We start from the raw sequence: 26,311 nt of genomic DNA, 5'->3' as shown, positions 1-26,311 counted from the left end.
GGGGAGACAATGCACGTCGTTAATTTGCTTTCCCAACAAAGAGCCAAATGCCATTCCCAGTGCCTCAGTCAGATGTTAAAAACCGTGACCATGAAATTCCAAGAGCAGGTGGAAATCCTAGGTGACTGAGACAGTAATGCTAACCCTGAGCTGCAGGTGCAGGTGCTTTAGGACCTTACTGTATGTCAACTGAAGTTTCGGTTACAAATTGAAAGCTAGGAATATTAGTACAGCAGTCGTTGTTCTGTGATGTATGAGATGTGTGCCCAGGTAATGGAGCTACTGTTGAGCAGGGATAATTACAAGGTGTGTTTATTTTCTCCTTGAAGGGAGTTCTACATAGAATAAAAAGACATTAAGGAGAATGCTTTAAATATAAACTCAGAGACTCCTGGGGAAGGGTGGTTTATACACTTGCTAAATTTTCACCCTGTCTGTCCTGGCATCACCTGTTGAGGATAATGCCTAGTTCAAATCATATCATGCCATATTGCATATATTAAGTCTCACATTAAGAATCAAATGAGATGTAAGCTGTTTAATCTCTCTTTTATAGTAAAAGTTGACTGTTGAATTGCTCTGTGATTGAGGGATTCAAATGAGGAAAAGAAAAAAAAATCTTGGTTTCTAATGTTTGGTTAATGTTTCCTGTAGGAAATGTCCTTCTCCTCGCCTATGAAAAAACAATATTCTAGCAGTAGGAAAAGTGGGATTTAAAGAAATGAGTAAAGAAAAGAGGAGAAAACAACTCAAAAGCCATTCATCTCTGCGCTCCAGTCCTTGGCATGAAACTGATCTGAAACTGTCACACCTGGAATTTCATAGCCTTGTCTCTACAATGAGGTCTCTTGGAAACACTTTTCTCTGCTTTAAAAATTAGTTTACAAAGGAAGTAATGTCAGCACGTATGAGAAAATGCAAAGAGATTAGGTGTTCACATAAATTCCACTCCAGTCCCTTGGGTCTGGCCGGGGAGAGTGAGGACTCTTCCACAGCAAGGCCCAGAAATTCATCATCACCCCATTCAAACCCCAGACGTGCACCACCAGAGCAGTGCTCTGGAATATTCGATTTAAGTCTTTTGCTGTGGGCTCAGCTCCTTGCAGTTAAAACACACAACATCAATCCTGTAAAATGCCATGCTGTTAGCTTTCCAGGGCTCTGCGTCACACATAAAAGTCACATCTATGAACTGAGAAAAACCCAGAATTAAAAATGAAGCAAAACAGAAAATAACTCATCTGGTGCTCGAGGGGCTGAGGACTCCACTCTTTTCACTCGCAACAGTACCTTGGCATGGCCAGTCCCGGCCCCAGGAAGAGAAGTTTGCCCGCTGGCGACGCTTCGCAGCCTGCTAGACCCAGCCTGCTCGAGGACGGGTCTGGTTTTCCCCCCGCGAACTTTGGCAGCTCCGTGTCATCACCACGAAACCTCTGCGGCTGCGCTACCCGGCCATTTCTCTGCTTCCCACGCCAGTGATAAGTGACTTCGCATGGGACTCTTTTCGCCATGTAGGAAAGCTTTTCATGTCTGTCCTCACTGATTTCTCTCCGCGACCCACTGAAGTAGGTCCCCTTACACTAAATGTGCGGTTGTTGATCTCACAGCTCAGAGAGGTGAAAAGAACTGCCCAGGAGATGGCGCTAGAGAGTCCTGGCTGGAGCCTGAGTCCAGGTGCTCTGCCTCCCCACAGGATGGGCTCTGGCTGCTGGAGGGTCCCTCCAAGGAGACAAGTGTTGGTCAGGTACCCTGAGGTCAGGGGCCGCCCCCTCCCTGGCAGCCGCTCCTGTGCATCCTTTTCCAGGCAGGGTCCTCAGCGGGGCCCTTTGCCCTTTCTTACCTGTCCTCTTTACCAAGGAACCAGGTGCAGCAGGGAGGTGGGACGGGGGACGAGGCTTTGGGCAGAGGAGTTGAAGGAAGAAGGCTCCTCTTGGCTACACAGTGTAGGTTACCCTCTCAGCTCTGGAAGCCAGATTCTCTTCTGTGATGAGAGGTTCACAATAATAATAACAAAATTCTACTTTTGGTGGGGGGCGGTATAGCTCGGTGGTGGAGCGCGTGCCTAGCATGCATGAAGTCCTGGGTTCAGTCCCCAGTACCTCCATCAAAGATAAATAAAAACTTAATTACCTCCCGTACCAAAATTAAAAATAAAAAAAGCAAAACTCCACTTTTGTATGTAATTTTCAGTGTCTAAAGCACATTTACATACATTGTTTTGTTTTATTCTCTCACTAATCAGCGCTAAGAGTGATAGTAGCTTGTATCTGAACAGCAACGTGCAGTTTGGACAGCACTTTAATCCCAACTACTTCACAACAAGCCTAGGATGTATTATTACTCCCATTTTTCAGGTTAGCAAACTGAGGCTCAGTGGTGCTAATTAGGTTGCTCTAGGTCTCTGAGCTAGTGAATGATGGGGAGAAAATGGATCCCCCACCTTTAGGCTACAAGACCAGGGCCTTCCCATGGCACCGCAGCTGGATCAGGATCTCAGGCCCAGTGACCAACCATCACATGTTTCCATCTATGCTTTACTCCAGTAGAAAGGTTTAGCGATGGGAAGACATAAGGTCTAGGGCATGGGCACACCAGGGAGGGGTGTCAGGCATCGGCCTGAGGCTTCCTGCCAGGGCAGGCAGTACCTTCTAGTTACTGGGTCATGGGGGGCCATGTGAGTGCCCAGGGGAGAGAAACAGCCTTTGGGCTGTTCATCAATCAGTACAGAAAATATAGGCCCATAGGTTCTCATTTCTCTGCAAATGTGAAATCCAGAGCCACACGTGTTGTTTCATAACTGATGTGAGGCTACTTACGTGGTGTCTGCACTGTATTTGCATTTCTAAAGCCTCCATGGTTTTGGATTCTGGAGCACATCTGGACCCAGTGATTGCAGAGATGGGGCTGCGGGCCTACCTTTCGACATGTGATGGCTGTGCTCAGGCTGTACTCACACCAGCCCTGCTCGCACCTGTTCGGCCCGGCTCTCTAGCGCAGGGTGCACATGGGGCCGCCCCCTCCTCTTTGGGCACCACACTGGCCCTTCTGCCCTTCCTTTCTGTGAGCCTCTTACCTCTGGCAATGCTCTTGCCTTCCCCTCTGCATGCCTGCCGGGCTCTCCTGCTAACTGTTTATCTGAGGCATGCCCAGCCCCACCTCTTCCTGCCTAACACCCTGTCTCCAAACTTTTCCTATTTCTTTCTGTCTGCTTCTGGCCTTCAAAACTCCTATTTGTGGTCTTGTGATAGAAGTGACATGATGGACTGTGGTGATATATTAAGGGAAACCGACCACTTGACCGGGTCTAAATTATACCAACATGTGAATGACTAACAGCCACCAGCTCCTAAATGAATTTCTCATTGGTGCAATTTCAAGCAGTCTGATTACGTGAACAATTTAGGTGGAAGATTCTGTGCTGAAGCAAAGACTCAGCTGCATCTTTCCCACAATCTGTAACTCCCCAGTCACATCCACTTTTTACCCAGACGTGGAGTGGGGGCAACCTTGGCTCCCTGGGCGATCAGGGCCCCATCTGTCTTCGTCAGAACACTGCCCAGATTGATGCGTGGTAGACTTACTGCTGGGAGCGCCATCTCTGGCTTTCTTTCCTGCTGTTCCTGGAGGACCACTAGGGAAAGGCAATTGCCTCCTGGGCTTGGGGTAGGTTGGTGAAGACGTCACGGAGTTTCATTGTCACAGGCAGCAGCCACTAGAGAACAGTGGCCTCTGGCCTGGCTGTGAAGCATGGTGGAGTGAATGATCACTGCGAGCCTCCTTTCCTGGAAATTACTCGATGATTAATGGAGCAGAAGACTTAAGGGACAACGGTCCATGCTGATCAATATATAGATCTAAAATTCCTGAGAAGAGGGTTGATTTATGGCAGAAGGAAAACATACATCACCCTTGGCAAATTTAAAATAGCTCTCTTCCTAGAGAATAAATGAAAAATTCATTTCCACCCTCCATTCTCGGAGTCCAGTCAACCTGCTGTTATATCAATTTTTAAAAAGTCTGACAAGATCCATAAATTTTCGGATTTTTTTTTTTCCCCGGGAAGGATTTGGGTTTCCACTCAGCACCAGAAAGGAGGAGGGAATGCTTCAAAGAAAGGGCTGAAGGTCTATCTAATTGTGGACCCAGCACTGCCTGGAGAAAGGGCAGAGCAGAGGACTGTGAGACAGGAGTGGGTGGTGGAAGGGACCCTCCCCTAACCAGGTGCCCCCTTCCCGAAAGTCAGCCTCTGGGGTTTGGTGGCGAACGCGGCGTCGTCAGGCCTGGTTTTACCCAGCGGCCTGGGAGCGTGCAGCAAAGCGGTGTTTGGCCACATTCAACCCTCTTTTTCATCCCTTCTTCCAGTGTGCACTTACTGACCACCATCGGGTTTGCTGTGGGGCTACAGACGAGGTGACTAATTCTGACTGGCCAGGCAGGAGGCGTCATTTGACTTGGGTCTTACAGTGGAGACTTCCAGGCAGAAAAGAGGAAGCATCGCAGGGCTTAGAAGAGCATTATGGTGGGCAAGGCTCGGGGTGGGGTGGGGGTCCTGCAGACCCACTGCGGAGCCAGTGTGGTTGATACAGTGGGAGGCCAGTGTGGGGAGTGGAGCGGGGTGAGGCTGGGCAGGGGTGGGGCCAGGTTTGGGGGCCTCTAGGGTCATCAAAGGCGCTTAGCCTTTATCCTGAACTGGAGGGTCATTTTCTAAGGTTTTTTAAACAGAGAAGAAATTTTTACTTTTCTAGAATTAATTAACCAATTCCTAATTTTAAAAGGCATGAGAGGGAGAAAGAGAGAGAGAGAGAGAGAGAAGGAGAGAATGAGTGAGAGAGAGAGAGAGACTGGGAGGGTAGGTTTTTGAACACGAAATCTTAGTCCTAGAATTGCAGGGTGATTATTTCCGACACTAATTACCCCCACCCCTCTCACTTTTGATTGCTTCACGACACAGAATACCCACCAGAGAGGATGAGCAGGGGAAATAATGGAAGGTGAACATAAACCGGGGAAAAGCTGTCATTTCTGGCTTGTTTATTATATTCCACAGAAGAAGTAGGAGCCTGAGCCACCCAGTTGGAAATACAGAAGAGAAGAAGAGATGGAGTTTGGCTGACCTTTGACTCTCTCCCCGATTGGAGGCACTGCTAGTTAATGTATGGAAGAGAAGTGAATGCCTACGTGCGTGTGTGTGTATATGTGTGTGTGTGTGTGTGCGTGCGTGCATGTAAAATATGAGTCAAATTAGACAAGCGGATAGATTCCCGTGTGTGTGTGTATACACATATATACATACATACATGGACACTTGTATCTGACAGGCATGTAGCATTTTACAAAGTGCTTCCGCACCAGTCATCTTTTTAAATCTACAAAACTCTGTGAGCCATGTATTATCAGCGTGTTGGAAATAAGTTACTAGGAAGTTAATTGACTTACTCAAGATCTTACAGCTGTGAGTGAAGAGCTGGGACCGTTATAACTCAGGTCTAACTCCAGTAGTCTTTCTAAGAGAATTATTATTTGGACCCTATTTCCTGAACTCAAAGAGTCAGGATATTTGGTTTTAGACCGGGTCATACTGTTTGGCACTGGAGGTATACCAGAAACTCTGGAATGTATCATCACTGCTATTACATCCCAGCCGCCTTCATTATTAAACTTTTTATGAGTGTTCTTTTTACGGCTCCTTCAATAAATCTTAAAAATACACAAAGAAGAAAGAGGGTAGGATAATTTCGATTCAAGGTTTGTTAAAAAAAATTTATTGCTTATGATACCATAATCATCATATTATATTACAGGCACTATTTTTTTTAATTCATGTTCTCTCCTCAAGGGGAATAAATTCATGCATTACCTCTAACAAGAAACAGTATAAGTAGGAATTATATATACCAGTATAATAAAATACATTGAACCACACAGACTTTCATGATAAAGCAAGTAGAGGCTATTAAATCAAGCAGCTTGTTGTGTGTGGTGTCTTAAATCTGATTTTTACAAAGAGAATGTCCCCAAAGGGGAAAGGCTCATAAATAGAACCAGAATTTAGAAGCAGATGCCAGACTGAGACCTCTAAATTCTCTCCTTAGATCATGTTATACCATGAGAAGTCTATAAATGGACGGCATTTGTTTATTTCCTTGTAGAATTCTGCCCCTACAAGATTGGGACATATGGGGTTCTGTCTTTAATTTCGACTGAGGGTCAGTATAAAAATCAGCCACACGAGATCTACTACCATATTGTCCATTTCATCATTCACTACTCCTCTGAGTGAAAACTTTCTTTTTATCACTTATGCCAACAGAAATTTGGGTCTTTTGAAAAACTGGCATTTCCATTCTGATAAAACTGCCAATTATGTTTTCCCTTTTCTTTGCCTCATTGCTAGAAAGCTCACAGGAACACCCTGGTCCCTTGTGATGAGCATATTTGCATTTTCTTTAGTTCTTGATTTTTCTATTTCTATTTCACGAAGTCATTGTTTCTTTTATCGTCAGCTGCCTTGGGTCCTTTTTTGAAAAGAGGCTTGAATATATAAGCAAATAAAGGAGAAAGACCAGCAAACACTCTCCCCACCCACACAAGGCATTGATGACATCTGGGTGTTACCAATAATGGCCCTTAAGTACCTATGCAGTGGTACCCACTGCTGGCCGGCTGACAAAGATGTGGCCGCTGTGGTGGGCTCCGTGGGGAGGGGCTGGAAGGAAAGGCAGCTGTAAGGCTCTTACGGGCGCTGCTGTGGTTTGGCTTTATGCATCCATCTGTTTATGAACTTCCTGGTCCACTGAGCCTTTCAAGAATGTGTTGCCTCGGAAATGGTAGAGAAGGGGTCCCCGGGGGAACCGGCTAAAGCCAGGCTGACTACAGGATGGTTGCTGTCTCCACTAGGAGGAGGAAGGTTATATTTGAGCCTTATTTCCTTTTTCTATGCACATGCTGAGTAAGAGACAGGAAAGAAAAGAGGCTGTTTGCAGAGAAGCACCATGAGATGGCATTTTTCTTTACATGATCTAAGTGTGTTGGACGTACAATCGCAATATCCCACATACACGTTTATGGGCAATTACACAGGCAGCAAATGCGTGTCCTTTACCCAGGGGGACTGTTTGCTCATTAAATTTGACTTCAGTTAAGTGAAGTGATTTTTTTTCACAAAATACAAATAATGTAATACATTGTCTTTATTGTCTGACATTACAGATTCATTTTACACTTTCCTTTTTTACAGACGGGCGGGGAGGTGGGGTGGGGAATGAAGGATAAAAATGTGTCCAGCATTTTGCAAACATTCTTTGTAACACACAAACACACACAATGAATAATAGGAAAGAGAATACAGAAGAAGTAAAAGGTACGCTGAAATCAGACAGGCTGTGGTTCTGATCGATCCATGGAAAGAATGTCCACAAGTGGGACATGTTGTCATACGCAGCTTGGGACATGCACTTGAAATGAAAGCTGCTTTTATTTTGCTTTCGTTTCATTACTACTATATTTTGAGTACGCTGCTCCCTCTGCTGGCTTCTGCACCTGGCCACGTGGTCAGACAGTTCAGTTTACAGCGAGAGAGTCACAAGGCTCCTATTCCCAGGGAAACAACTGTATGTAGGTAACAGCTTATGAACTCCCAGAGCAAAAAGTGCTTGGTGATAAGAGAAAGGCTGAAAGTTACCTAGTCTTTGGAGATTACTGTCAACTAATGGTAGGGATTCTGCTTCGGGAAGAACGTAACAACAGGAAGTGAACAGTTACCAAGCATAGTCTTTCTTTTATTAGACTGGACACCTTACGGTGAGCAGCGGGGAGCAGGGCTTAATAAGTATGCAATGAAAAGAGATGTAATTGGCTGATTTTTACAAAAAGAGGTTCCATAACTTTTTCAGTAAAATGGAAACTGAACTGAATATTCTCAGCATGAGAAGATGTCAAGGTTAGCATCTGAGTGCTGTGGGTTTTACCTAGTGTAACTGGGGTGGGTGTCTTTCTATTACGAGAAGGGTCTGATCAACAACCCAGAAAAGCGTGAGACTGGCTTGAAACCTAGACCCCTGGAGATCTAAAAAGTTTCCAACAAATTAATGTTTTTGTTCCCTCTTCTAGAAGATGTAATAGCTCTTCTTTTGATGCTGACAGTAGTAATAGTTACCAAAAAAATGCTAAATTGTATACGTCTCAATTCAAGCACTACATTGAAAAGGAAGCAAATTAGTAATTTTTTTTTTCTCTTTCCAAACTGAAGCATGAACATACATTAGAGGCAAAAGCAATGAGAAAAACAGCAGGACGGCAGGCCCCTCCACTGTTAGTTAAGACCTGCAGTAGGGGACATAACTTACTCCCTGCTTCAATTCTTCTTCCTACAGAAAGATTGAATCAATAACAGTTAGATTACCCAGGGTTCCAATACAAGCAAGTACACAGTGAATGAAGGTGGGGGAACCTCAATACGGCTTGGATAGCAGGTCAAGCCTCTTCTACCTTGAGGCTTGACTTCCAAGTCTATTTAGGTATCTGAGACTCCAGACCCCTCTCTTTCCTCCGTGCATCCAACCATCTTTCAACATGATTTCCCTCCCTATCCTGCTGTTGCTACATCCTGACACTATAGACTGGGCTCAGTTAGGCTAGGCTGATGCCCAGACAGCTGGTGGGAAATAGACTCCTGTCCCGTTGCTACAGTGATAGACGCTATAGGTATAGACCCAGGGGGCTGTTTTCAGTTTCCTCATTCAGTGAAGGGAAAGATGCGACTGGCCCTCTTCCTTTGGTGTATTTGGAAAGGAAAACAGAAAGAGCTTTCCTGGACCACCAAATGAGACACGAGGGCAGAAACAGCAAGCGGTTATTCATTATCCAGTCCTGTCTTAACGTAGACAGTACAACAAAACTGGCTTCTACATTTCACATGTCTAGTACAATAAAAAGTAAATTTGGTTTAATAAAGACACAGCGTTCCCAACACTGATGGCAGGAAAAGTCGACTAAGGAACAAAAAAGAATAAAGAAAACAAAAGAAAACAGTGTTACACTTACTTCAGTGCCTGGGACACAGTAGGTTTCAACAGATATTTGTTAATAATTTAATTTTTTTATGTAAAAAATAAATAAAAGAAAGGGAGGGAGAGAGAAAAGAAAAGGAAAGGGAAGGAAGGGAAAGGAAAAAAAGAAAAAAAAGAAAGAGAAAGAAAGAAAGAAAAGAAAAGAAAAGAAAAGAAAAAGAAAGAAAGAAAGAACAATACAGAAACAATAAATGATGGGGAGTCAGGGATGTGGGGGACCCACGGACTGAAAGGCAGGACATCTTGTCCCACAAGTGAGCTGTCTCAGAGACTCTGCTCTTGTCATTCTGTCAGAATTTTAGTTCTTGCCTTTGCAATGTCACCATTCCGATCCGTACTGGTTCATGCTTATTTTTACATCAGGCAGGCTGACCACAGAGCACTGAAGCCTCTGTGGGGGGCAGCTGTGGACATGTGGCCATAATTAGTCTACTTTTGATTCGAGATGTAATTTAGACCAATTTTTAACTGAAAAAGGGAATAAGGATTTGTGACAGGAAGAATGCCACTTCCCAGTGAGAATCAGAGATTACAACACTCCGCAGAGGATGTCCAGAAATCGCCCTCTCCCTGCAGAAAAGTATGGAGATTTGCCCATTTACAGTTTGCATTTGAAACCCACAGACATTATGTGACTTGCTGCTAAAAGCCACACAGATTTGATCAAATTTACTGAAATTAACAAAGTCACTCCTCTTAATGAAACTATAATCACCAAAATTATTTCATGCTTTTATCTTCATTTCCTGAATTAGACATTAGCTTCTGTTCAATTTAGTCAGAACTGCTGAAGGCAATTACATGTAAAATGTTTCTGAATAAATCCAGTTTTATTACTTCGAAGGACATAAGGAACTGGAAATAAGCCAAGAAGTTGTCCCCTGAAGGTCCTCAGTAGTCTGGTTCCAGGAAATGGATGCGAATGAGCCCTATAATTGACTGCTATCATTTGATGTGTCTAAGAAAAGATCCTATGGCTGAGTTTGAAATCACATTTTGGAGGAAACCACACGATAGTAACTGGAAAAACCATTGCACATTATGTGCATTTTTGTTTAAACAAATGCCACAGTCCTAAGTCTAAGAAACATTTATTTGAAGTATCTTACCTTTAGTAGCTTCATGAGACCTTCCAACTGGACCATTAGCTCTCTCCGGCTCTCCTGGAGAGCAGACATTCTCTGTTCCAGCTCATCCTTGCGCTGTCTAAGAAAGAAGCAGTTGTTATCAGAAACAGCATTCAACTCACTGCTAAGCACACGTTCCAATCTCGTGGTGCTGGTGGACCACTAGAAAAAGGGCATCTTTGGATCTTTGACATGGTTTCCAGGTAGGGAAATGGTGTCAGATAAATGAACAATTACAGCTTGGGTGTATGTCTGTTTGTTAAACTTCATACTAAAACAATTAAACTCTTACTGGGTATTTCCCCCATCTACCCTGAATTAACCATTTAATGAAATCTTTTCTGAACACATATTATGTCATGGGCCTTGTGTTGTGCCACTGGGTCCCCTTCAGATAACAAACAAAAACCAGACTGTCCCTGAAGGAGGCCAATCCCACAGATGCTCCAAACCCAAGGACCCTTTCGTAAATCTTGCAGAAAATACCAGTCACCTTAGTATGTACGGAAATAAGATTAAGAGAAGTACATTTTTCACCTCTTCAATTCTTGGTATGCAAGGTGGCGCCTTTCAGAGGTGAAATATTCATGGTATATGGTTTTTATAGTCAATCTAAATTTTCTGGTTTGGGTTTGGCTTCAGAGAGTGAAGTCAGAATAAAGGAGTTCTTACACAATTATTCTAACTGAAAATAATCTACAAGGCTTGTGTCTAATTTTGTTCTGCTTGCAGAGCTTCTATTAAACTGTCAGCGAGAATGAAAACCATGAAGGACAATCTGTATTCTATCCTGTATGTTGACACTAGAGGTACCAAAAATATCTTCCAAGGAGGGAAAAGAAATAAAATGGTGTGGAGAATATTAATGGTTCACATTTTTGAGTAGAGGTGTACTTCCCAAATCAATTCCAAATCTATTATTTCATGACTGTTAGTGAAAAAGTAATATATGCAACTTTTTTCCTTGCCCCAAAGGCGTCTCTCTGATTTTGAAATATTGGAGCTTACATTTTAAAAAAATGTGTGGATGCTTTAACCATGTATGTGTTAATGTTAATGAATGGACGTGCCTAGTCTCAATGGCACAGACACAGAATTAAGTCGAGCTACAGCAGGGACTCTGAAATGGAACACTGACAATATAAAAATGTCACACTGAGTTAGGTCAATGACTCATCCAATTGCAAGATATTCTGTGGGAGGACAGGCTCTGGATGTAAGAGAGACATCTCTACTTTGCTTTCATATCGGCTTTCTCTATAATGAATTATGAATTGAAAATATATAAACACATCTCAACTCTTCTTGAATATATGTATATCTTAGGCTTTTATTGCCACTTAAAGCTTATTCCCAGAGTAATCCTTCCTTTGATTCCCTTTATAATTGCCTCTTTTCTGAATCCTGAGGACAAGGAACATCATAATTTTATAGACTTTAATGGTATCTTATTTTAGTCTTTTGTCTTTCTAGTCTGCAGCACTGTAATTTTGAGAGTCTTGCCCAATTCAAGAATATTCTTCAATGACAAATCCATTATCTGTTTCTCCTTTGCCCTTGTCTGCACATAGTGTCCCAACTACATCCTCTCAGTAGACTTGGTAGAAGGCTGGATAATGTTTCTGATTTATTTCCAGTTCTTTTCTAGCTACTGCTCTGTAATTTTTGGTCTTTTGATCATAAGAGCACTTTGAGAAGAAGGTTGAAGCAAACTTCTAATATTGTAGGTAAAAAATATTAAGAGGCATCCAAAAACTGTCAGAAAAACTTTGCTGATACTAGTATAATTAATCAACATTGAAAAAAACCTTATTTGTGCATTTATCTTATGGTAGTATTCTTTCAAAACATGACATTTACTCTTTTATGCACTTGATTGAATTCAATTTTTTAAAAAAAACCCATTAATTTAATAATATATTCTATAAGTGTTTACACCAGTGGTTACCAAATGTGGGTTTGATAACACATCTGTGGTGTAGCCTCCAAGGAGAAATGAGAAAACAAGTGATTTTCTTTCCACAGAGCTAAACATTCTGAAATGCTGTCAGATTATTTCTAATTTTTCATGTGCATAAAAACCTACTTTCTTTTAGGACAGTGTTTGGATAATAGGCAAAATTTTAATATGTATTGTATATTAAACGATATTAAATGGTAATATTAGCTTTCCTGAATTTGATGATGGTACCATGGTTATATAAGAGAATATCTTCTTTTTTGTCTTAGAAACTATACACGTAAGTATTTAGGGGTACAGGGTTATGATGTCTGCAATTTACTCTCAAACTGCTAATCAAAAATGTGTACGTAATTTATATATATAAACATATATAGGGAGATAGAGAATGGCGTGGCAAAATGTTTGCAATCTCTTTGTGAAGCATGGAAGGAAATTCATTGTGATATTCTTACAACTCTTCTGTAGGCTTAAGTTTTTTTCAGAATAAAAAGTTAAAAAACATACTGCCACTCATGAAACTTGTGATAACAGATGATGGTAGTTTTAAAAAAAAGTCATCATATGGTAAAACAAAAAGTACTCAACTTTATGTTGTTTCCCCCAATATTATAAAAAAAAATTTAAAAACTGGTTTAATGAAATTCAAGTCTGGAAACCACAGACTTGCATCAGAAATTATAATTTCATTTTTATTGGTGAAACAAGAAAATCACTTTATATTAATAAGTTTTCTCAAAGAATAATTTCATGTGAACTGAAAAGAATGCAACTTTTGGGGTATAGACAATGATGCTTATTTTTAAGGCAAGGGGTAGCTATGGAAATTTATACTTGTTTTTTCCCAAGATTTGTAGTGTGAAGTTGCTTTGCAGGTTTAATGAATGTTTTCTTCATCATAGAAGATGATATTGTCTTTGCAAACACAGTTCTTTAGCTGTCTCACTGGTTCTGCAGTTTATCTCTTCATCCCACAGACATCTATTCAGCACTTTTGTTTTAAGACACTATAAATAAAATAATGAGGGGGACACAGTTTTGGTCCTTGGGTGTGAGAGACGGAAACATAAGTTCAAAACAATGCTGGTGAGCGTGTAATAAAAATAAGGACAAACTGAGAAGACAGTGAGTTCTGCATGGTTGGTGGAAGTCAATATGGTGGAAAGGCTCGCTGGATCACCTTGCAAAATTTCCTCAGAAACTCCATTCAATAGGGGAAGAAAAAACCTGGGGAACTACATGGAATGTTCCAGACCTCTCTCTGCCTGTGCCTCCTGCCTGCCCGTATTCTTAAAATGATTAGCAATGTTCAGTACTGGGGTGCGATCTCTGATGCAGGTGAGTCTGACCTGACAAGCTAATCCACTGGTCTAGCTCGATATGTAACTCTCATCCCTCAAGGGCTTCCTGTTGTTGGATTGACAGCAATATCCTCAAGCTGGTCTGGATGGCCACATAGCATCATGGTCTACTCCCACCTACATCCTCAGCTCCATCTCTTACCAGGCACCCCTTCATTCACTACATTCTAGGTCTATAAACCTTCTGGTTCTTAAAAAAGTGCCAGATGTGCTCTTGCCATTTGGTCTTTGTGCACAGAGCATCTGTCTCCCGGAGCCCCTTCCGGCAGCTGCTCCCACGCCCGTCCCTGTCCGTAATCCCCATCCATAATCCCCATCCCCTGTGTTCCCAGCTTTCACGCTTCAACTCAAACAATCCTTCCTCCTGGTAGCCTCTTCTGACTGACGTAGCAGGTTTGATAGTTACGTCTTTTTTTTTTTAAAGGAAGATTACTTAGAGCACTTTTCACAGTTCAGAATTATATTCTTCTTTGTGTGATTATTTGATTTATGTCATTTTCCTGTCAGACCACAAATTCTGTGAGAGTGGGGTGACCAATGGAAGAGATGTAAAGAACATTCCAGGCAGAGACAGGGTGCCCTGAGGTATAGATGAAAATGACTATTCTATTTCCAAGTTGGTTTATTCCGTTATATTTCTGTGTACACTAGACTCCACTTCCTTAACTTGTGAGTCCGGAGGGCCTACGTAATCCTATTTGACAAAGGATGCTTCCAGGCAGTAATTTACTTTTATATGCCTTTGAGAAGGAGGAGGGTGTAAAACATCACTTTTTCCTTCTTTTCTATTTTCATCCCTTCTGGGTGACGGTGTCATGGAATGTGCAAGGATTTCTAATACACCCCTCTGAAGGGAGGACCAGAAATCACATAGGTGGAACAGGGAGAATCGACGTTTCTTCCATTAAATTCTGTTATTCTTCTAAAGTATGATGTGATCTCTTCTCTACAAGCTACCAGTTCTGCAGATCTCCTTTCTATAACTCAAGCCTTTGGTGGGTTAGCGTCTCCAGCCAGGGACATGAACCTGGGAGGCTGGATCCCAGCTGAGAGGAAGCGCCTGCGGCCTGGCCAGGTGGGCTGAGTCCCCAGATGCTAACATGTCCAAAGAGCAGGGCTAGGGTGGAACTCCCAGGAACATCCCTGACTATAATCAGCAGGGATTTGGGAAAATCCAAATATAGCCATAATGAACCTGCTTCCTTTAGTCTCTCTGTATGGAGGAAGTAAGTGGCACCCTAATTCTGACAAGGGTTTCTGAAAAGAGGCATCCGTATTTACTGCAAAAAGTGTGCCTCCGAGTTAGATACACCTGAAAAATACTTGGCACTCAAACTGAAAGATGGAAAGAATGTCATACTTGCTAAGTACAAGTGTCTTGAGAAATAGGACATTTCCACGGGGGAATGTCTTTGAGTTTATGTCTGTGTTGTTTTCTGCACAGACAGGCTAGAATTATGTGCCGTATTCAGGGCGTGGTGGTAAGTGTGACGTGGAGCCCACGGCGTGGCTTTCCGTCCACACGTGGGCACAGCGGAGGAACCGCAATTCTCATCCACATCCCACTGCTCTCCCCTCGTCCGACTCTGAGAAGTGCCCTGAAATTCAGGGGTTGAACCACATGACCTTCTTAGGTCCTTCCCAACTCAGATCTTTCATGATGACAGACTAGATAACACCAGGCATTTACATTCATTGGTAGAACCAGAAGATAGGCAGGTATGTGAAGCTATCAAGGACCAAGATTTAGAGAAAACTTATGGGTCCCAGGTAAGTTTGTAAATTTCAAAACCTGTGATGATTCTTTAGTTGTTTACGTGTTTGTTTGGTTGATCACTTTTTATCATAAACATACTGTTGTTAGTGCAGATAACGAAAAAGAGTTGAGTTCAAACTTCTTCCCATGAGACAGATACAGAGAAGAAAGTAGTGGTGACCAATGGGGAGAGGGAAGCACGGAGGGGCCACATAGGGGTAGGGGATTAAGGGGTACAAATTATTATGTCGAAAATAAACTACAAGGATGTATTGTACAACACAGGGAATATAGCCAATGTTTTATAATAACTATACATGGAGTATAACCTTTAAAAGTTATAAATCACTATATCACACACCATTATTGTATAATATATATTGTATACGTACTATTGTACATCAGGTATATTTCAATTAAAAAATAGTGCACTATAAAAAAATTTTTTTCCCCAGGGAAACATTTTATTTTGGCGCTAAGGAATGCTGTTTCCTTTTCTTTGTGTCAAAGGAAAAAATAAAATACAAACAGCCTCCCCGCCGAGCCCCCCAGATCTCAGCCACGAGGTGTGTGCTATTAAAAAAAAAAGGCCAAACCACAGCCACCAGAGTGGGCGAGGACAGTGTTCTGGTGGACACTGGGAGGCTTCCGTGAAGATCTCAAACACCTGTCCTTCCTGGGATGCTGGGGAGCCTTTCCTTACCTGAGGAGCCGGAGTTCCGCCAGCAGAGTGGGGTTTTGCTGCGCCTTCTCTGGCGTGGGCTGAGAAGCTTGTTCGTGCTCGAGCCGAAGCCTCTGGATCTCCTGTAAGATTTCTCTTGGGAGAGAGGAGGAAGGTAAGAAAGCCGGTCAGTTAACTCAGAGAGCATCTCGAGCAGATCAGGGCCGTCAGAGCCAAGGAAGCAGGGCTCACCCTATGTCCTGAAGCAGAGCCACCCCTCACTAACCAACCGAGCTGACTGGAGCTAGTTGGGTGCTGAGGGTGTGGGGACACCACCTTCATCTCCAGGACATCCAAACCACGAAGACTCGGCAGTATGTCACCGGAGCCCTCAGGCTGAAGGTTCTCACCAGGACCTCATCATCGCACTAGTAAGTAATAGAATGCCGCGCTAATGTGTTCAACTTTGAAATGTGCACTGCTTAAGAGACAAAAATGAATCTTCCTTTGATTTATGATCACAGCCCGACGTGGTAAAGTCCCTGCAGCTACCAAGTAAGAGGTGCTTGGCAGGAAAATAAGGATAAATGGTGCTCATTTTACAAAACTAAATAACCCCATTCTCTCACCAGGAATGAAACTCCTCTCACTGAATTTATCGGAGAAGCCCCCAGTGAGGCCACATTCTTTCTCTTTTTCTTAACAGTTCCAGTCTTCACAATGGATTTCAACGAGGGCAGCCTTAGGAGAAAAGTGCTTTTAAAAGGATTTGCTATAATTGAGTCTGTGGCATGAGTGCTCTTGGTGTGACCCCTGTCAGGGGTGAGACATGTCACTCTATTATTGATGTTGGGGGCTGGGCTGCCCTGCCGTTGAGGTGAACATTAGGCCGGCCAGAAAGGATAGGTGACCGATGCCAGCCACATTATCCCTAAGTGAGTTAGAACCCATTAAGCAAGGTTACAAGTCACAGATTCTCGGGGGAGGGGTCAGTCTCCCCTCCAGCGAAATGCACAAGAGCCAGTAAGACAGAACAAAGCGCCCAGGATGGAAGGTGAACTTGGTGAGCAAGGGGGCCGATGGCTTCTCATCTGAAAGGCTGATTTACAACCTCTGGCTTCACAAACACACCAGATTCAAGGAGCTAATGACCAGTGGGTCACTACACCTCTCAGGGTATAATTCAGTGGTTTTCAACTTTTTCTTGGTCCCCTTTGGTGTTCTGTAGTGGAAAACTCCCTTTAAAAGAAATCCTGACAGGTCTAGCCTAGGCAGTCTGTGAAATATACAGTGTAATGTGAAGAGTCCTGCTATTTCTAATACTAACATCAACTGGCTCCTCTAAGGATGCTACAAAGAAGCATTATCTTCTAAAGGGCATTGCTGAAATGGCCATGAATTACCTAGGGCAGCCATGAAATAAAATGAGAAACTGTATCCTCCCCAGAAGCCCAGAGATCTGATTATGGGGTTAACTGGCACTTTGGAGATCATAGGATCCCTGGGTGATCTCCATGGGGCAGGAAGGTGACCTGGATGAGCTTCTGGGATGTGGTTCTGGGGGTCTGGGAGGCTGAAGGCTGCTGGCTTAGAGAGATGAGTTCAGGGTGGACTGGATGCTCTTCACGAATGGGTTAGGGAAATAACTCAGGGACAGGAGGAAGCTCTCTTCCTGTCAGCTCTTCTCAATCCCATTGCTTTATTCTCTCCCTGGGTCTAAAAACGTGCATTCAGAGAGTGCCATCCCCAAACGTCCTAGAAACAAGCAGCGAGAGTCGCAGCATGGCACAGACGGGGCCGTCAGCACAGTCACGGGGCTTCTTGCTGGTTCTGGAGTCCCACAGGGAGGCGGACACTCCTGCGGTATTTCCTTAAAGGAAGTCCCAATGTCCCCTCAAGACCCCAGGCTGAGTGGAAGCAGAGGATTAACAGGGGAGACAGAGTGCTTTAAGGGAGAGGCGGGAGAGTCGGTCAACACTGCAACCCAGATAAGCTATTTGTGAGCTTTTGAGTTTTTGCTTTAGTCTTTTTTCCCTAAGAATATAAAAATGTGTCAACCAAAACTGTACTTTCCTTTTAACTTTTTCCTACTGAACTTTAAAGAATACTTTGACCGTTTATCCCCAAATTCTCAGGTCCAACTCTATAGGCATGAAACTGTGATCACAACCTCCCCCCTTTACCAGTTTGATCTCAGAAGTGACATCAGTGCTTACAAAGGAGATTAGTGTTAAGATAGTTGGGTGCTGTTTTAAGAAACATAGAATGTACAAGTTGTTCCCATGCGGGGCTTACTCAGCATGGAGTTTGAGATCTGACTCAGCTATTTATTTTTTTCTCACTCAGTATGTATTTACTGAACTTCTACAGTGCACCAGGCATGGCTCAGGAACCAAGGGGCTATTTGGCATGGGCTCTGTTCTCAAAGAACTTCCATATCAGTCAGGGAAGACATACAATAAAAAGGAAACACACTAATAAGCTATTTTTTCAGATAGTGATGTCACAGACACACACACACGGATGTAACAGAGGGTGGTTCCTGTTCCTCAGGTAGGAGGTAGTGGGTAAAGATTAGATAGGTGGGCTTTTAGGAGCTGACACTTGAGCTGAGACCTGAGCGATGACAAGGGACCATCATGCGGAGACCCTGAGGAAGAGCTTTCTAAGCTGAGAGGACAACCAGGACTTTAAAGGCTGTGAAGGAAGGAAGAAGCAGGTGTGTAACGAACAAGGTGGGCTGTGGCTGGAAAGGGAGGCAGGGATCAGGTCAGGGAGGACATGCTGATCATGGTAAGAGGGGTGAGTTTTATTCAAAGTGTGATGGAAAGTGGGGGTGGGGATATAGCTCAAGTGGTAGAGCGTGTGCTTAGCATGCATGAGGTCCTGGGTTCAATCCCCAGCACCGCCATTAAAAATAAACAAACAAATAAATAAATAAATAAAAATTAAGGAAAAACCCACAAAGTGTGATGGAAAATCATCAGAGGATTTTGAACAGGAAATAACATGATTTATGTTTTATAAAATGACAGGTGAGATTGCGTGGTAATGGTGGAGATGAAGTGGATGGTTTTGGGCACCTGCCTATGGGGCGCAGACTGTGAGTCACCCTGTGTTGAACAAAGAGAGGACCTACTGATGAACTGGATGTGGCAATGTTTGGCTTGAACAACTGGTTGATGGTGGTGTCACTCCAAATGCCTCTTTAGTCTGGGATCCTCAGGGGACCCCCCCCGCCTGGCGAGCCTTCTACTTGTCTCTGGGTGGCTGAAATACTTTCCCCCCAGCCCCTAGAAGGGCCCTTCTGCATTAGATGGCTCCTTAACCAAAATAAGTGTGTCAGAAAAAGGGAAATAAGACTGTCTAGGGAGAAAACATTAACTGCATTGACATCTCAGAAATATATAAATATTTGTTTCCCCTTGTGAAGTTTCTGAAGATCTGAAATGGAAAGATTAGCTTTTCAGAAGCCAGCATTGCTGGCTCCAGACGGCTTCCCCTGACTATGCACACAGGGTGAAAAAACCTGGGTGTTTTAAAGCATGACTCTAGGTTATCAATGAACGCATATTTGGATCAAGAAAGCCAGCACGGCCAAAGGGCCTTACCTGTTCTTGTTTTCTAGCTCTGCGATCAGCTGCCTTTGTTGCTTGTTTGCGTCAATGGTGAAGGAGATGTCAGGAGCACTTCTCTGCTGAGCCGGCTGCTGTAACATACAGGGTTAACACTATTTAATATTGGAAAGGGGAACCTGCGTCTGAGAAGACGGGGGTCGTGAGATGCGCAGACAAGAAGGAAGAAGCCACTTCCATCAAAACAATAAAGCCAGTACATAAAATTAAATGGCCACTCCTCTTCTAAGGACCGAGTTCTTTTGTGGATCTGGAGCAGATCCATATGTGGTGGAAAGCAGAACAGAATTCTTAGGCAGGCAAATACATAAAACACAGGAAAAGTTGTTTTTGAGCTTTCTGACTTGAAGTCTTCGGGGAGCCGTTCCCTTCTTGCAAATATTCTTTTAATAAAGTGGGGTTAAAAAGGTTTCACGGCTGAGGTAACACTTTCTCTAGAACTACTGTTACATCACTGTAATATACCAGTAATAACTGTATGTTCAAAAAATTTTTTTATTATTATTTTTAATGTAAATACTGGAGATTGAAACCCAGGACCCAGTGCGTGCTACCATGCACCCTTCCACCGAGCTGTACCCACTACCCCCATTTGATACAGTTTTATAAAAACCGCATCAATTACATAGACTTCCCTGTGCCTTGCTTTCTTTATTCTACAGTACATTATAGAAACTCCTCGAGGTCAATTTTTACTGTTTTTAAAATGAATTCAAAAAAATCACAACTAACCTTTCTACCAAAGAATGCCAGGCTTTAAAAGCTAGCACCCATTGCTGTTGCGCAAGCTATGGAGAAACTCAACCTGCTTTTTAATTGACAGAAAACTAACTGGAGGAAATATTTAAACTTGGTAAAGTTCTGGCTTTCAGAAAGGCCTTTCTATTGTTTTTCATCGCATTTCTTTTTTGACTGAAGTATAGTCAGTTTACAATGTTGTGCCACAATTTCTGGTATACAGCATAAAGTTTCAGTCATACATACACATACATGTATTTGTTTTCAGATTCTTTTTCATTATAGGTTACTACAAGATGTTGAATATGGTTCCCTGTGCTCTACAGTAGAAACTTGATGTTTATCTAACTTACATATAGTAGTTAGTATCTACAAATCTTGATCTCCCAATCTATCCCTTCCCACCCCCTTGCCCTACTGGTAACCATAAGTTTGTTTTTATGTGTGTGAGTCTGTTTCTGTTTTGTAAATAAGTTTATTTGCATCTTTTTTTTTTTTTTTAAGATTCCACATATAAGTTATATCATATGGCATTTTTCTTTCTCTTCCAGGCTCACTTTACTTAGAATGACAATGTACAATCCATCCATCATTAGCATTTCTTTTAACAAGGAAACCATGTGTGTTGCTGGAGAAGAATGTTGAGTCCTGAATGGTCTCCTGTGGCAGCTTTGACATGCTGTGCAGGATCTTCTTTTGAGTTTACGACATAATTTTCTCTTTCTTGTATATATTTTACATACTGATAAAAGCAGAAAGTTATCTGAGCCAGTTGTGGGCCTGAATCATCGCTTGCTCTTTAGAGTAACTGATGAGGAATTATGCGGAGAAATCAAGCGTCGGGCTGGTTCAGCACTGCTGGAACAGAACACTTTGGGCTCTGATTCGTGCTCTACCAGGACGATAGCTGAGCAGTGAAGCTCAGGAGCGGCCAGAGCGTGTCTGGGTCTTGCAGACAGTACTGCAGGCAACTGTTCAGCTCCGTGCTTGTCACCCCGGCTATCAGGGTAACGATGAACAGGACATCCTTTCACCCAAACTACTTACGGATGAAGTGGACTCGGCCGCCAGTCTTGCCGCGTATCTGGCGATCAGCCGGTGCTCCTCGTCAAGCCGGTTGGAGCTCTCGAGCATACTGTTAAGGACAGAGCAAGAAGGAGCCTGTTAGGCAGCTGAGAAAGATGGACATGTTCATACTACCACCGGGGTGGGAGTTGGGGAGGGTTGGGGTTGCTATTTCCATTTTTCAGGGCAAAACATTTGAAGGCTATACAAAACCCCGTTAGGTTAATGATACCAAACTTAGATTCGTGACATGATCTAATAGTGGCCAGGAACGTCGTTAATAAATCCTGTCTTACTAAGAAAGCTCCAAAGAGGAGTGACTTTTCTGATAGAAATTGAGAAAAGAGAAAGAATACCTTCTCTTTAATTGAATTTTATTGCCTTTAACAATTTTATTTCCTTATTACACAAGTCATACTTGTCTAAAATCAACACGTAAGAAAATAGGAAAGCAAAAAGGAGGCAAAAAGCAATTGTGGTCACTGTGGTCAGCCCCCAGTGATCCCACCTGCTGGCATTCACACTCCTGTGTGTAATCCTCTCCCTTTAGTATGGGCTGGACTTAGCGGATTTCTTCTTCTTTTTCTTAGTTTGCTAAGAAGCCTATTTATTCTTTGCATTTCAGGTCACATGTTATAACTATAGTGATTTCTTCTCTAAATGCCTTATCTACATTATAGCAAGGTCTCTCCTTCTGGTCTTGCTGTTCTTTTTCATTAAATCCTGTTGGATTTTTTTTTTTTTTTGGTAGCACTTATATTGTGAAGCTATATGTTGTTTGGGTAGTTTGTTTTTGTTTCTGTTTAATTGAAGTATAGTTGGTTTACAATGTTGTGTTAATTTCTGATGTACAGCATAGTGATTCAGTAATATATATTATATATATATATATATTCCTTTTCATTATTACAAGGTATCGAATATAGTTCCCTGTGCTATACAGTAGGTCCTTGTTGTTTATCCATTTTATATATAGTAGTGTGTCTCTGCAAACCCTGAACTCCCAATGTATCCCGCCAACAGCCCCCCTAAACCACCCCCCCCCCTTTCTTCCAATGAATAGAATGTGGCAGAAGCAATGGAAGGTAACTTCCAAGATCAGATTATAAAAAGATCCTGGACTGGATCCCCTTTGGAAGAGCCTTTAAATGAGACCACAGCCCAGCCGAGAGCTTGATTGCAACCTCATGAAAGTCCTGAGTCACACACCCCTAACCAAGCCCAACATGGATTCCTGACCCTCTGTGAAATAATATGTGTTTGTTGTTTTAAGTTGCTTAGCTTTTGCATAATTCATTATGCAGCAAAACGTAACTAATATAATTCTCATTTATCGTATTACTACCCAGGTAACTTGCCATTTTATATTTATTTCCAGAGAAGTAGAATTATGGTAGTGGCTTCTAATGACATTAATGGGAATTGTTCAGGGTCTCCTGTAAATTTATAAAAATTGTTCCTACTAGAGTAAGGATAATCCAACCCGCTAAAAAACTAATGCAAATAGATGCATTATCAACTCTCCCTTATTTCAGAAAGCCCTTTGTTAAGACTAGTTTTCCGTGCCACTAGAAAAAAAAAATCTATGAAACATACCAGTAACACTAGTCCTGTTAACAGACTAGTTCATCACAGTTAGCAGTTATTATGGTGAGTGTCAGGTCAGGATCAAGATTAAGGAACTAGTTCCTCTCAATCCCCAAATATACGGATTCTCTCCTCCACTGGCTCTTATACTTAAGCCTATTCCTTAAAGAAAACAATTAACACTCACGATTATACATTAAAAATGACACATTTCTTTGCCAATATTAAGGTTCTAAGAATTATCCACTGAAAAGACTTGGATCCATATACAGTACCAGACATTTATATCATTTATGTGTACATTTGCACACACAGTAAACATGCCACATAATCTTTTACCCTTTGTTCTAAAGTAAGAAGATGAGTGAAAGTCACATTAGCAAGTCACTTCCAAGCAGCTCATCTCTCTCTGGCGGAATCCATTACCGTAACATGTTTTTCTGGTCATTTGGAAGATATTCACGTCTCCATTATCTCTGCTCTAGTCTATACGCCTCCCATACGTAAACTATACCTGTTCTTATCCTGAATTCTTCCACTCCAGGTTAGCCCTTTTCTCTAAGTTACCGTATGCTACCTAGGGTATTCCTGAATTTTTCCATTTACCAGATCGCTGCTCCATCCTCATAAAAAGAGTCTCCTCTTTCCTGTTGCCCAAATGAGGTGATGCATGAGAAAAGCATCGAGCTAGTATGATGTCTGGAATACATTAAATGCTCAAAAAATTAGTTAATGCAGTATTATTATTATTTTGCCTCTTAAGTAACCTGTTGAGACTCATTAATGATTCTTAGCTCCTTTAAAATGCCATCTACCACCCAAAACTATTTAGAGCAGGGCTCTTAGACTTGAGTCTGTGCACAGGTCACGTAGGGATCTTGTGAAAATGCAGTCTCTGGTTCTGCAGTGGGGGTGATGGGGTAGGATGGAACCCGAGAACATGCATTTCTAACAAGTTCGCAAGATATGTTGCTATTGTTGGTCCCTAAGACACTTTGAGTAGCAAGGATCTAGATCTTGAACATAAAATTTAAAAACTTAAACACATGAAATGAACCCCAAGTGTAAACCATGTAAATAAAAGAGATCATTTTTCATGAGTATTTAAGTGATATTCACATAGCATGTGTGATACTTTACAAACATTCGCTTAAGACAGAAATTCCAGGATTCAGGGCTCACACAGGTGTAATATTAATCCCAGTGGATTGGCATTTCAATCAGCCTACAAACTTAGAGTTGGAATAAAAAAATACTTTTACTAGTAAAAGGCAGAATTAATTCTGGACAACTGATGCTTTAAGGCAGATAGTTAAAACAGATGTATTACAAAACATGTCTGCGCTCTGCAGTGGTTAAAAATAACTGAATTTCTCGTTAACAGCTTCAATAAGAAAGTTATGCTGTCCTTGCTTTAAACATAAAATCACCCCACAAAGAAACAATTTAATTTGATTTTATCATTTATCATTTCTGGTTGGTATATTAGAGACCATACACCTAATTCAACACAGTTCGTGCAGACGACCAGGCCCACTGCTCCGAGCCCAGGACAGTGATCTGTGTTTCATCGCCTGAAAATGACTTTGTCCAAAACGTTTGTGTTTTGATAAATAAATAATAGAAAAAAAACCCCTTGCTTTAAAAAAAAAAAACCTCATGATAAAAGTGCCTTTTATCATGAGTGACCAGCAAGCATAAATAATATGAAGGTTATATAAAAATCATCTTGGAAAATGTAAAATGTGAAGTTACGGGGTTTTGTCTAGTAAGCTATAACTCATACTTCCATGCCTCTCCTCCCTCCCGCACTGAGTGAATGAGGGGTGGAGTGATGTATTGCCCCTTTGTGCACACAAACGATTTATGAGTCCACACGTGCCATTTTGGTACGTTCACATTATACAAGGGTGAATGAGGCATTCCTCTAATAAATTCCATTATTTCAAGACTTCAATTACAAATAGTTGAAAATGAATGGCCAATAATCCCTAAATCATTAAAGAAATACCAACTCCAACATTTTCTCCATCCCTGCCTATTCATTTCCAGACTTTATAATCAGTAATCTTGCCACAAGACCATGATGAATGATAAAGGGGCTGCTATGTGGACTGCATTTCAGAATGGGGAAATCTATTATTTTGAAAGCTCTTCCACTTTCTACTTAAATACGTGGCCAGCGTCAGCTGCTAGTGATTTCAAAGTGGCCCCCGCTGTGCCAGGACCTCCTAAACTGTGATTTAGCAGGGATTTCTGGGAACTCAAGGTTTGTTCTCATGTCTCTGGTTTATCTGTAGGCCTGTTCTGACTTCCAGGGTGGGTGGGACAGTCAACCAAGTAATAATGTGATCCAAAGAGCGCCAGAAATACTTCCATGTTTTTCCTTAATATTTTTTCCATTTGTCTGAATGGTGCCAGGAATTTATCGCTCGATGAATTTTTAAGGTCATTAAGTGTCACTACTCTTTTATTAAAATGCAGATAGCTATTCGGAGGATTACTGTCTGAGAAGGCATTATTAGTTAATACCTAAGTGGAGGATGACTTTATCAGGGTATTTTCTGTCTTTCGCAGTTGGTTGGGAGCAAAAGACCACAGGGTAGATACTGTCCTCCTGGCCTTTAGGAGTCAGTGACAAGAAGCGGGTGGGGGAAGGAATGACATGATACCGGGGCCCAAGAAGTGGTTTTACGGACTTAAGGCTGGAGAGGGAAACTAACTAGCTCTCAGAGCTTCAACTGTTGACTGGTTTGCAAGGAAAAGACAAGAAATCATGAAATGCCCAACTTCATGGATCGTCAGCATCATAATGATAACTTATTGATAATAATGGCTTCTCTACAGAGGTGCCTTCAAACTCCTTTATTGAGACCCTGACTTTGAGAAACCACTCCATTGCGTTATAATCGACGATCAAGGCCATGCCTTCTACCTTCTACAAACTCTCAAGTTCCTCCATTTCCTTCTATTTCAGCTGTCACTGATGTGCCCCTGGCCAGCGTCATCCTATCCTGAATTAGGGTAAAGTCCTCTCAACAGGTCACTCTGATTTGAGAGTTATTCTGTCCTCCAAATCGTTTTCTATCCCATAGTCAGCGATCTTTTAAAAATGAAGTTGGCTGGAATATCCCCATACGTATAAAACTTCAATAGGTTCTCATTTCTCAAATTCCCCAAATAAAGCCTGAGAAGATCCTGCATAATCTAGCTTCGTCCTTTACCCCGTGGCCTTACTACACTTCAGTTCCTCGAATGCACCACATCCCCTCTGCCCTGAGCAATCTCTGCCTTCTCCACCTGCTTCCGCTCGGCCAATTCCTCTTCCTTCTGCTGTTGCCTTTGGCTGTCGT

General features: G+C 42.3%; 1 protein-coding gene across 17 annotated transcripts in view; it reads right to left on the bottom strand.

Moving 5' to 3' along the window:
- DTNA (dystrobrevin alpha) overlaps window positions 1-26,311 on the bottom strand; it is a 294,094-nt gene that overhangs the window by 15,601 nt on the left and 252,182 nt on the right. For 11 of the 17 annotated variants that reach the window (XM_074352226.1, XM_074352221.1, XM_074352223.1 and 8 more), the window contains 5 exons: window positions 21,354-21,441; window positions 19,545-19,642; window positions 15,976-16,089; window positions 10,178-10,274; window positions 8,346-8,366 (listed from right to left, as the gene is read on the bottom strand). In XM_074352226.1, the coding sequence (XP_074208327.1) occupies window positions 8,346-8,366; window positions 10,178-10,274; window positions 15,976-16,089; window positions 19,545-19,642; window positions 21,354-21,441 (418 nt within the window). Of the gene's footprint in view, window positions 1-4; window positions 8,367-10,177; window positions 10,275-15,975; window positions 16,090-19,544; window positions 19,643-21,353; window positions 21,442-26,311 lie in introns of those variants that run through there. The other 6 variants (XM_045510815.2, XM_074352228.1, XM_010947186.3 and 3 more) reach the window with 2 other exon arrangements.

The sequence above is a fragment of the Camelus bactrianus genome, chromosome 24, assembly GCF_048773025.1.
Source record: "Camelus bactrianus isolate YW-2024 breed Bactrian camel chromosome 24, ASM4877302v1, whole genome shotgun sequence".
Taxonomy (NCBI): Eukaryota; Metazoa; Chordata; class Mammalia; order Artiodactyla; family Camelidae; genus Camelus; species Camelus bactrianus.
The sequence above is the reverse complement of the archived record's forward strand: the minus strand, read 5'-3'. Positions and strand labels throughout refer to the sequence as shown.